The 12949-nt window shown below is 36.1% G+C and overlaps 1 protein-coding gene across 1 annotated transcript; it reads right to left on the bottom strand.

Annotated features, from left to right (window-relative positions):
• Positions 1-1116: 1116 nt before the first annotated feature.
• LOC126811237 (visual pigment-like receptor peropsin) lies at positions 1117-10957 on the bottom strand. Its single transcript, XM_050536814.2, has 6 exons — positions 10827-10957; positions 7715-7877; positions 6481-6608; positions 4976-5072; positions 4590-4803; positions 1117-2289 (listed from the first exon to the last, which is right to left on the bottom strand). Exons 1-6 carry the CDS (start codon positions 10888-10890, stop codon positions 2053-2055), a joined length of 903 nt encoding a protein of 300 aa, XP_050392771.1. The 5' UTR covers positions 10891-10957; the 3' UTR covers positions 1117-2052.
• Positions 10958-12949: the final 1992 nt, after the last annotated feature.

Raw genomic sequence — 12949 nt, 5'->3', positions numbered from 1 at the left:
GTTAAGTTTGAATTTCTTTTTTCGTCTTTTTATGATGAATTTGAAAGATTAGGATCTTCTTATTCGAATATATATATAGGCCCACCACAAAAAAAACTGTACGTGTGAAATAATCTAGTTGGTTGGGTGACATTAATCCAATTAAAAATATTCTGATATTGACTAATCCTATTTGTATCCTATTTTAAGCTTGCTTTCACATCGCAGTATGGAAATTTAACCAGTTTTTAAAAATACATGAGTAAATAGGAGAAAATATAGCAGGCGGAACAACTGACATGTTCGCCACCATATTGAATAGTCAATGGCTAGGGCCATTTGCGCTCGGGTGCTGGTTCAGACTGTAGTCTCGACCATAGTCTACATCCGAAGGTCGCCTAGGTGGTTAAGACGCTGGCTCGCTAGCCTGGAGGTCGGGTGTTCGACCCCGCATTGGCCGAGAAAGTTCATCTGGATTTTCCGACGTGGTTTCCCCTTGCCAATGGTGCAGGGCCTGACAAGGACAGCTGTCTAGTCCTTTCGGATGAGACGAAAAACCGAGGTCCCGCGTATACATTAGAATGCACGTAAAAGATCCCTAATTGGAAGTTGGAATTCGATATAATAGTAGGCGATAGTGCCGCTGCCCGGTCAAAATTTCCCTCATAGCACACTGTATGACGTATGCCCGTCTTCATTAGCCCAGTATAGGAGCAGAACAGTAGGACGTTAAACCCCATTTCATTTCATTTCATTTCAAATTTGGTGAGCACTGTGCTCATGGGGGGACGAGCCCTGTCGATCTTCACCGTTCCGCGACTATCCGTTCCAGAGCTGTACCCCCTAATTCGAAAACCTTATGAATGAGATAGATCTATAGTTTTTAACGGATCTGTTTCAAATTTGGCGTGAAGCTTAATCTTTAAGTGGCATTTGGAGATTGAGAAACACTTTAACAGAACACAATGTGCTTGATAATGATATGAGGGGGATACTTGTGAAACGTGCTTTTAGAATTTAATCAGTGACTATTTAACATACAAATTGTGTTCTGTTAGTTTGGCGTGAAGCATTCGGGCCTTGAGAGTGTGGATCCTATATTATCGAAAATTAGCGTTCTACGACCTTCCGTTCAATTTTCCAGGTTACAAATTGTCGACAGTCATGCAAATTGTTCTCCCTTGCACTAGCTTAGCTATTCCACTGTTCAGTAATAATGTATTAATACAAGAAAGAAACTGGTTATACTTTTATTTCATAAAACAAACCATACAATTATAAACATTGATCAACCACCTTGAACAACAAAAAAAGGTTGAAGAAAAAATGTCGCTCGTTGATTTTGTGGGTATACTGACAAGAAGATGACCCCAGTAATGCCGACCATCTCAATTTCATTGCTTTTTTAAATACGAAGATCTGACAGAACTGAAATAAAATGGGGGTTTACCGTTTACTTTTCTGACAGATTTACACTTTGCCCGTACAGAGGTGCTAAGGTCCACCCCTATTTCGAATTCCAACCGTCAAGGGTTCTTTTACGTGCACTACAAATATGGCGAACCAAAAATATAATTTAGAATGACATACACAGAATTTCATATCGAGCTCTGGTTGACTAGACAGCACTTTCCTTGTTCTACTGCCTCGGCTCCAAACTCAACTTAGAAGCTATTTATAAAATGTGTAGCAATAATACCACCAACGTCCGTCTATTGAAAAAATACACTTATCTAGACAATGTGGGAATTACAAAACAAAAGACAATATATCTGATATACAATATTATATATCCCTCACTGGGTTCTGTCAAAAGGTTAGAAGATGAAATTATCTGTTACCATTTTCTTTATCAAAACAATCTTTTCACTAGATGCGACAAGAAGGTCGTATGTTACTATATAAACATGCACACATAAAAGCGACAAATGATTAAATGCATTTCTCAATTAACTCAATATTGTAAACATATAAGGCGTAGCTTTTCGACCAATACGATAATTCCGATCTAATAGCACCAAATAACCTTGTTCCGTGTAAGGACATTTTCAGCTACTTACAATGAAAAAATATTTAAGTTGTCTTTGGCTTGTCAGTAAAGGATAACACGGATAAAAAAGCTTCTTTAAAGCGATTGTTAGCCATACAGTAGCCGAGTGGATACAATAGAACCATTGATTTAGCAGATAGTGGTGGTATAACAGATGCCAGCATGGAAACGTTCTCCGTATCAGCAAACAATGCCCACATACATATAAAACAATAAGATCCCCATCCAACGGCTGTCAATCCCAGGAAATAACAACAAATCTGAAAATAATGTAACAAGAACTGTCAAATATAAGATGGGGCGCTCGTCAACTAGCAACAACGTGTAAAACGGACAGACAACTGTGTGATTTAGCTCTAAATAATCGGGTGGGTTTGACTAAAATTTCCATCCTCCATTGCGTCAATTGCTTAAAGGCTTCAAATATAGAGGGGGTAATGAGGATAAAGACTCCGTCATTCGCGACTATAATTTGAGACCCCCAAAATACCGAATTTTAATAGCAATATTTTAAACCGTCCCATTGTGAATCCAGTGTTGCATCTGAATGAGAGCAGAACTCTGTCCGTGATAACATTATAACATTCATACAGTATAAAAGTTATAATGTACATGGACCTCCCCCCCCCCCCACATTTCGCCAGTTCTGAATTTAAGGAATTCAATAAATAATTCTGCTGGCCTGTCACAAGATTTTTGGGCGTCAAAGAATATGCCTATAATACCCGTGAATTAACCTTTTTCCAATTGATATTTTTTCTCAAATATGAATACACCCATACAGCAGCTTTGTCCCAATTGCAGCTTATCCGAAACGAAAACTTGGATGTTGAGCTAATTTGATGAATCCGGAACGGAAAGTTGCATAAATGTTTTTATCGATAGGGTTAATACTCAATGCTTCCCACCAAATTTGAAAGAAATCCGGTAAAAATTATAGCCTCTATCACATTCACAAGGGTTTTGGCAAAGGGAGGATAACTCCAAAAAGGGAAAGTCGCAGAACGTTGAATATCGATAGGGTTGATTCTGTCATGGTCCCAATACTTCCCACCAAATTTGAAATATAGCCTCTAGTGCATTTACAATGGTTTTTGGCAAAGGCGGGGAGGAACTCCGGAACGATAAGTTCCAGAAAGTTGAGTATCGATATAACCCCAAATGCTTCCCACCAAATATTACAAAAATCAAAAGGGTTAATCCACTCATGACCCCAACGTTTCCCACCAAATTTGAAAAAAACATCCGTTGAAAACTACAGGTTCGAAAGGTTGTAGGACGTTGAATATCGATCGGGTTTGTCCTTTCATGACCACGATGCCTCACACCAAATTTGAAAAAAAAAAAGAAAAAAAGCTTACAACGCGTCCACAGGGTTTCCGGCAAAGGGGGGATAACTCTGGAACGGGAAGTCGTGGAAAACTGACAATCGATAGGGTTCGTCCTCTCATGACCTCAATGGAAACAACCATGTCGACGACGCTTCACACCAAGTGAAACGAATTCGTCAAAAACTGTAGTCTCTGTGGCGTTCACAAGCCAATTGTTGGTGGACCGACGAACCGACGGAAAGGGTGGCGAAATAATACGGCAAAAAAAGCAAAATATTAATTGTTTGTCAATTTTTGAGAAAGCAAGATTTAAATAAGGACGGCAATACTCTTGAGATTTCCAACTCAGACGAGTTAATGGGATTAAAATCTATATATAGAGTATTAATTCAATAAGCAAAAAATAATAACAAGTTTATGAAAATACACATTTAAACATGTATTCAATATTTTATATTTGTTCGAAATAGGAATCCACAGTTGCTCAGTGGGTTCGATCCCGGTGTTGGCCAAGAAAGTTTCATGGGATTTTCCGGTTTGACTGCTCCTTCTCAGTGATGCAGGACGGAGGACACCTGTTGTTCGGTGGGTTAAAAAACCGACGTACCCTCGTTTACACGTTGGCATGCACGTAAAACAACTACTAACTTTTGGAATTCGATGAAGAATATAGGCGGAAACGCCGTTCTCCAGACAGAATTCCACTCTGGACAGGCCCTACATAGCACATACCCGTCTTCATTAGTCCGGTTGGCATAGAACAGTAAGACGTTAAATCGCAGGAAATACAGGTACAACAATTTGTTTCCGAAACATGGTCGTATCTATAAATTTTACTTGATATTATTTATTAGGATAATATTGCTAACTTGAGATTATTCACTGGTCTGGTACTATTGTAGTTGACAATAAACTGATAATCAAAAGAAGCTACGGTATTTCGAAATGTTTACATCCGACATGGACCGCAACATTAGTTAAAGAAAGTAAATACCATTCATTTTTAAAGATATTTCCGCGACAGCTGAGAGCCTAAATAAATAAATATTGATTGAAATTATGTCTGCTGTTAAATACAATCATAATATCATGGGCTACCCTTTACAATTCCACATCTAATAATATCACCAATACGAAAGCATGTCTTTGAAGAACTGATACAAGCAAAGCAGGGGCATTTGCTGCTTTATCTCGTAATGAGCATTGTTTGTGTTTCTGTACAAACTTACCATTCTTAGTTCGTTCTGTGTGAAGAAAGTCTGCGGTTTTGGCACTTCGCCCCTCTCAGTGTCAGTGGTTGGTGACATAAGTAAACTGATGAGAGCTATCGGTAATGGTAAAATGAAGCAAACAAAAGTCAACATGAAGATATATGACGGGTAACTACCATCATAGTTCTGCCATTTAATAGTACACGATGTGCCAGATGGTTCGATGTCATAACTAAAATATAAACAAAACATGTTTTCAATAACAATTTTGATTACCAAAAGCACTTAACCTCAAAAGCGCATCGTCGTAGTGTTTTTCATAAAATAAAAACATTAATTTTAATGAAAGAATGAACAGCTTAAGCGTTGTTTATAATATAAGAAGAGAAGATAATATGACGAACCTGCCCCAACCTAAAACTGGCATAATCGCCCAAAAAAATGCGTTAACCCACACTAATCCGGTAGCCATCCAGTAGAAAGAATTTGATGCTTTATCAACTGAAATATACAATGACCAAAATATTTGAAGCATATTAAAACCCGTCATCATTTAGCGTGCATTTACAACACAGGGTATTTTCAATCTGATTAAAACACAGATCCCATTTCCTTTCGTTTTTTATAGTTCAAAATTTCGTTTTACTTGTCTTTACTACACTAGGATCTGGATTTGGTTGATGTGAGGAATTAGCCAATGAAACGGTCTGTTACGGCGAGTTCTTGGCTTGCGATGCACAGAACTGTAGGTAAACCACTAGAAAGGTCAACGCCGGTTGATTAATCAATGTCTGACGTCATAGGGTCAAAAGCCGCTTGCATAACCCCTGACACAACCTTTCACTACAACTGGTCAGATCTTCATGTAGAGAGGTCATCAAAGTATATAAATAAAACGAAACGAAAAATAGATCTGTATTTTAATCAGATTGAGATTATTTTGTGACTAATCTTTTGCCATACATGTCGGTCTATATAATATGAACAGCATGCATTTCTTGATTTAATGTAAATGTTTCTTTATCTTATTTATAAGAAATACAAAACATTTACCCTAGGGATAATGAAATTCTCATTATAATTACCATTGACATGTATGAATATTTTTTATAATCTGCGGTTTAGTTTTTGTAATATATATATATTATTAGTTTATTGATATGCCACTAGTAATTTGAAATATTATATATATTAATTCACGGTGATCTTAAAATTGTTAACATGGGCTTAAAGACATCCATCTTCTACGGTAAATGTATATGTCAGATGTACTTAAAAAAATGTAAGAAGCTACACACAATTTGTACTGGTAGGAATTGTGAATTAAAGATACATCGATTTATATTGGAATGGTGGTGAAATTTCAAATAATTATGGTTATTTTATTATTTTATGGCTTCTGAAATACATCCCCACCCCATTTAGATATATGCACTGTAGGGTGTAAATTATTCTGGTTTGGTAGGCGCATTGAGTTTGGAACACGAGCAATGATTTGCATAGATTTCGATACTGGGTGGTGATCGGGTGTTTGAGGGGGCTTTTAAGGGATATATGTGTAGGGGGGGGGGGGCAATGCATAAAATAAATTGGTTGGAAATGGTAAAATGTTGATATAATGCCTAAAATTGGTGAGATATTTCATTGAGGGAGGGGGGGGGGGCGTAGAATATGGACAAAACCAAAGATGATGATCAGCTTAAAGAATTTCTAGCACTGTAAGTCGGTGAAAGGATCGAAATCTACAAAATAAAACACCCACCCCACCCCACCCAAAAAAAAAACTGCTTTAGAAAAACTTGAAACCCCCCTTGCGCCACCGGATTATAGTACTACCTTGGCACTATCACATAGTTAACCACATTTTTCTAAATGTTTGTCTATGTAATTGATGTATTGCTATATTTACCTTCTTCTTTCTGTCTACAAACCATATATCTCTCTATACACAGAGCAAATATATTACCTATAGCAGCTATACCAGAAAACATGCCAACAAATCCATAGAATTGACACATATTACTACCATATAACCATCTATAATATATAATATACGTGTACATTTTTACCATATAACCATAATATGTAATATATAGCTCGATATATACTTTAATCCAAGTATCGCAATTTACCCTTTTCACGGTACACTTTACTGAATTGCAAGTTGCGAATCGCAATTTTATTATGAATTATTCTATACATTTCTAGTTCAGCGCGATTCACATTGCACTGTTTTAGTATCTATACAGGTTTCCTTATCGAATCATATCTCGACATGTATGCTGATACGTATCGTTTCGCGATCCCTACTTTGTGCCAGGTTCCCACAATCACGATTCGCGCTACGATTGAAATCGTGGTTTTAATCGTAGAGTAATTGTAGTGATCGTAGAAATCGTGTTGATCGTGGACTCAATAGGGACGATTCTATCGTAACGCATCGCACGACAGTGGGAACCTAGCATTATGGCCCCGAAAATACAGGCTGGTATAACGCAAGTTGTTTAGTTTTGTATAAACATCGACATGACGCGCATCCACGAAGGTGATGAAGAATATTCTGGTGTTGCCATATTCTTGTATTTCTTTCGCAAGATTTGAAAGTCGAAGTGCAAACAAAAATTAACTCTGTTATTTCCGGCCGTACTTATCTGAATTTGAGAAAGTTCTTCTCAGAGAATAATGCAACAACGTTTAAAACATTGCAAAGGGTACCCAGAAGCCTTATAAAATATAGATAGAAGTTAGTGAGCCACTGATTCTGAATTTCAACAGATTCCATTCACATAATTTAAAATTTGAAAAAATAATAATTATGGAGCGATTTGTTTTAGATTGGCGCTCCAATTTAGCTTTTGTGTCCCTACATACAAGCCCGTCAATGTTTGTTTTAAGCTGATAATATTGCCAGATATCTGTGTTCAAACCAACATGCAATTTACCAAACGCTGACTTTGGCAGATCTGTTTCATCGAGGTAATAGTATTTAAGAACATTGGCAATATTCCCAAATTGGCAGAATTTCGAAAAAAAAAAAAATAATTGCCGACGAATATGGATAAAAGATCTCTTTGTACCCATGTTAGTTAAAACTGTAAGAAACAATTGACACGCCATAATATTTAAATTTGTATTCAACTGACCTGCCACTGAAACTAGAAGAACCAGAAAATGGGAAAGCTCCTACAACACCAAGATTAGCTAGAGCCAAACTAATATGCAGCCACGCCCGCCCTGATTTAAATAAGGCCTTCTCTCTAATAAATGTCATCACACTAAAAAAGCTTAATAAACTACCAAATATACCTAAAACAAATATAAAATGAATAATTTTAAATAATACATTGTATAGAAATAAAACAACGACAATGTCAACAAATGCAAAATTCGACCCGAAACAATCAGACTGCGTGTCGGATGTAAAGTATTCACACAAAAATGCTGGACGGACAAACGTAACGACATAATGATGACGTCGTCCATATTAAACATAGGATATTTATAAAAACTACCTGTTCAGATTGATTCCTATTCTCCACTGTGGATACAGTAAGCCAAAAACTGAGACTTAAATTCGACTTCTGCTTATTCTTTTCGAAATCGTACAGAGCTTACCTTAATCAGAGACCTGGGTCCCGTGTACACATTGGCGTGCATGTAAAAGATCCATTGATAGTTGGAATTCGAAATAAGAGTAGGATATAGCGACGCTTTCCGGCCAAAATTACCCTCATAGCACGCTGTATGGCGTAAGTCTGTCTTCATTAGTCCATTAAACCCCATTTCATTTCATTTCCTTAATCAAAGAGGGTTAGCTCTTTTAAGACATTCCATTTCAAAACGTAGGCTATAAATAATTTAAATAACATATAACTTTTCTCTGGGAATGTTCTACAGATATAAATAGAGAGAGAAATGTGGTTTAACGTCCACACGACACAAACTAGGTCATTTCGGGACTAACACATGGTTCAATTTTATTTCAATAATTCGCTTGGGCGTAGTGGTCTTTAGCAGTGGAAGGAAACCGGAAGACCCGGAGAAAACCCACGAGGCTGGACAAGCGACCCTACTACTCCTTGTCACGTACAACCGGCTACAGATATAAATATAAATGTTAACATATAAATCACAAATATCAAAAAATGTATTATGCATTTTAACTATTTACCAGCGTTTGCCAGGCAGGATACGCCCACATTTTTCAAGAGATGGATAAAGAACAAGCTAAAAAAAAAGAAGCGATTTTTCGTACAATCAGGGATCATAATCCAGGATGTTATGGTCTAAATGCACGAATATCGAAATGGACTGAAATATTTGGGATATAAAAATATACTTTTAAGTTTCGTCAAAATCGGATAAAAACTGTGACTTCTAGAGGGTTCACAACTTTGGTATTACATGCTTTTACACTATTTGTGTACAAGGAGCGGCCATTTTGTCAGGCAGTTTCAGTCCGATTTTCACGAAATTCGAACTCAAGCTTCATTAGGGTGTAACGGTAATATATTCGAAGAGTTTTTTTTTTAAATCGGATAATAATTGTGACCTCTAGAGGGACCACAAGCTATAAATGCGATTTTTTGTACAATCAGGGTCCATAATTCAGGAAGTTACGATCCGAAAGGAACTAAGATCTTTGGGTTATAAACATGCTTTTCAAATTTCATCAAAATCAGATGAAAATTGTGACCTGTAGAGTGTCCACACGCTAAAAACGAGAATTTTTCGAACAATCAGCGGCCATATTCCATGAAGTTATGGTCCGATACATGCCAGTATCGAAAGGAATGGAGATCTTTTGAAGGTAGACATATATTTCAAGTTTCGTCAAAATCGAATAAAAATTGTGACCTGTAGATAATCCACAAACAAATAGTGGACGGACGGATGGACAGGGGCGACGGCATAATACGTCCACATGAAAATGTGGGCGCATAAAAATTGCAATTAAGTCTTAAGTGCATCCTGGTATAAGGAAACCTTGGTGTAGAATGGGTTGACTTTTACGAAAAGAATATAATTATTGAAGTCCCTGCCCAAAGGTGATAATTAAGACTGGAGTTTTGTACCAATCTTAACATATCTACAATATTTGAAATCCACCAAGTTGACGACCGTTTTCATAAGGTTTCTTTTTACTAGACCAATTAATTTCTGGAGGTTTCTTCAACCATTTAAAGGAGCCAAGTCTCTAACTCATTATCTTCCACAATCTTTGACATTGCAAACATGATTTAAATCAAGAAATCAACATTGATGTTGTTATCTTACCGTGCAATCTGATTTAAACACAGATCATATTTCGTTTCGTTTTTTTATAGTTCAAAATTTCGTTCTATTTGTCTGTACTACACTAGGAACTGGAAGAGTTGTTATATAACCTGCGTTCTGGATAGCGTGAGGGATTAGCCAATGAAACCCATCTATTACGGCGACTTCTTGGCGTGCGATGCACGGAACTGTGGTTAAATCACTAGAGACGTCAACGCTGATTGATTAATCAATGCCTGATGTCATAGTGCCAAAGCTGCTCGTACGACCCCTGACGCGATCCCCCAATACAACTGGTCAGATTTTCATGCAGTGTAGGCCATCGAAAGTATAAAAAACGAAACGAAATATAGATCTGTATTTTAATCAGCTTGCTTACTGTGAAAAGTTGGGCTTCTGATATCCAATATTTAAGACAAAAATGAAAATTTTAAAATCGGCACACGAATCGCGTGCCAGAATGATTTCGAGTGCCAATTGTATGAAGCGACTTGATGAACGAGGCTAAAGATATCCTATGTAGAAGAATACTACTGGTGTAGACTGGAATAACCAAACGCCAAAGACTGTCATTCAATTCAGACGCTTCGCGTATTTCGCAGAACATAACTAATTAGAAATTACAGTAAAAACAGAAACGATTGAATGTAAATCAGTTTAAATACATTTATATTACACTATTATAAGCGTTGTGACCCATTTGTGTCCATTTTAGGCGCCAAAGAATAGCGATTTAGCTCATGCCTCATTTAAGATAACTTTTTCAAAAAATCTTTAAACTCTAATAATGCTGAGCTAAAATTTTTGATTAGCGGACTGGGACGGTAATATCCACAGTAAACAGTTATCCTCCAATCAGTGCTAGAAGTTGAGATTTATTAAGCATTCAATTCAGAAAAGACCTGTTCAGATTTATTTTTGATAATATAAATTTAACATTTTAGGTTTAAGATCAGTTTAATAAAGCCGTGTACTCACCAAATATCATATACAGCATTCCAACAACCGAATGTTCAAAACGCGTAAATTCTCCCACAGTCATGATGTTATAGTTTCTCTACAATATTGTTTAATGGCTTAAACGACCCAACAGTCAAATGACATCTACAAGACTAACCAGTATGACAATGTGATTTTGTAGATCAGGGCGATTCCATTATGTGTAGAATAGGTAAATCGATGTTGTTTATAAGACTCTTATATTACCAGAAGATCATTGCGTGACATACACTATAAAACGTTTATTTGATTCCACAAAACTACGACACGGCAATCATCTATACCAGGCTTCTATATACATGTTAATTAATCACCTCATATGTAATTAGTTACATTTTCTTCCTGTCACTCAAACTCATCAGTGGTGATAATTTCTCCTGTCATATCACGTTTCTCAACTCGTGCCATGTTAAAACCGAGAAATTAGTTTATTAATTTTTATGGAAACAACTCATCCTTTCAGCCATTAGTACGTGCTAATTATCCTAGATAAAACTACCATGTATGTCTCGGAATATTTATGGATGGGCGCAGAAATATCGATATATCAAACTAAAAATCTATTAGAATCAACCAAGATTATTCGGGCGGGACGATTTACCCAATACTACCCAGTACCACCAAATACTAACTAAATACTGCCAAATACTACCTCAGTATTGTGAAAAACTAACAGAATACTTCATTACACTAAAACAATTGAATTATTTCGTGGAAAGCTTGCAAAAATGTATTGCAAAAGTGATAGCCAATATCTCGATGTTCTAGTTACCCCCCTTAATCACCCAATAGTAACAAATATTAACCCATACTTTCTGAAATCGATCCATTTCTGTGAAATATTGGGCCAATATTACTCAAGCATGGGATAAAAGAACAATTATTGGAATAACAACACGTTTATTTGTGGAAACTAAATTATTTATTCAATGTTTAAATCGTTTATCATTTATCACTCATACTATAAATCGACATTTTACATGTTTGCACTTATAGGAACAGGGGCGGATTCAGAAATGTTTGCAGGAGGGGGTTTGCTAGGTTCCTGTTAAGGAAATTTGACAGTTGACAATGCATGATACCATCATCGTCTCCAAATTACGAAGGCATAAATACACACTGAGTTTTTTAAAGAGAGAAACCCAACACCCCGTTTGAATTCAATTTTCATTATGAATTAATAGGGTCGCATTGTGTTTCAATTATCATCATCTCGCGCTTTGAATACTTTTTTTTTATCATTAATCCAATTTACATGGTTAGGAGATGTACATATTAATAAATGGAGAAGCCAAATAACCACCAATTACACTGTAGGAGACAAGGTAAAATGCGCCCACCATAGCTTTATCGTCGGTGCGAAATAAACTTTTTAACGATTTACCTTTTGGATCATGCACAAGTGTCGGGGGCTAAATAATGATCACAGGATCCAATTAATTATTGAAATACCTGCTGTGTAAGACTATTTCTAGTAATTATATAAAGTACATTAATAACAAAGTGAGACATGGTAAATATGAATACTAATTATGTTAGTCAGACACAAGAGACTCAAGAACTACTAAAACTTTGATCAATTATATCGATCGAGAGCTGGTAAGTGCACAGTGTATTGTACTCTATCAGCGTAACAATAGCATGGACGGATATAGGATTTTTGCAAGAGACAAGGGGTCTAATAAAAGTATTTGAAAAACAAAACAACCAGTAACACTTTATAATTCTTGAGTAGAAATTTAATATCCAGCCAAGGCACTTAAGTCCAGCTAAATATTGCTTTTCGGGGGTTTGAAACTTGCAATAAGTAAATTGTGCAAAGATCACAATTTAAATATTGAAAACGAAATAATACATATCTCGAGTGCGAGTAAAGATGATTATAAATTAAGAATATATACTGATATAATAAATAATTTGAATCTATTTTATGATGTTCTTTCAGACATTTTAAAGTCAAAGGATATTGATTTTAAAAGAATTAATGTGAAGTTTATTAAACCAACAGCTATATTAAAATGGGAAGAATATTTAGGTAGATAAATAGATGAAAAAACTATAAAATCAGGATTTAAGTCATAATAAAATTGTACCCATACAAA

Source organism: Patella vulgata, chromosome 2 (genome assembly GCF_932274485.2).
Source record: "Patella vulgata chromosome 2, xgPatVulg1.2, whole genome shotgun sequence".
Classification (NCBI taxonomy): domain Eukaryota; kingdom Metazoa; phylum Mollusca; class Gastropoda; family Patellidae; genus Patella; species Patella vulgata.
Note: the sequence above shows the minus strand (reverse complement) of the source record. Positions and strands in the feature narration are given on the sequence as shown.

Coding starts and splice junctions, on each gene's coding strand:
- LOC126811237 (XM_050536814.2), bottom strand. CDS start 10,890: ATGACTGTGGGAGAATTTACGCGTTTTGAACATTCGGTTGTTGGAATG. Junction 7,878..10,826: donor AATGCTGTATATGATATTTG/GTGAGTACACGG, acceptor TATTTGTTTTAG/GTATATTTGGTAGTTTATTA. Junction 6,609..7,714: donor TCTTCTAGTTTCAGTGGCAG/GTCAGTTGAATA, acceptor TATATATTATAG/ATGGTTATATGGTAGTAATA.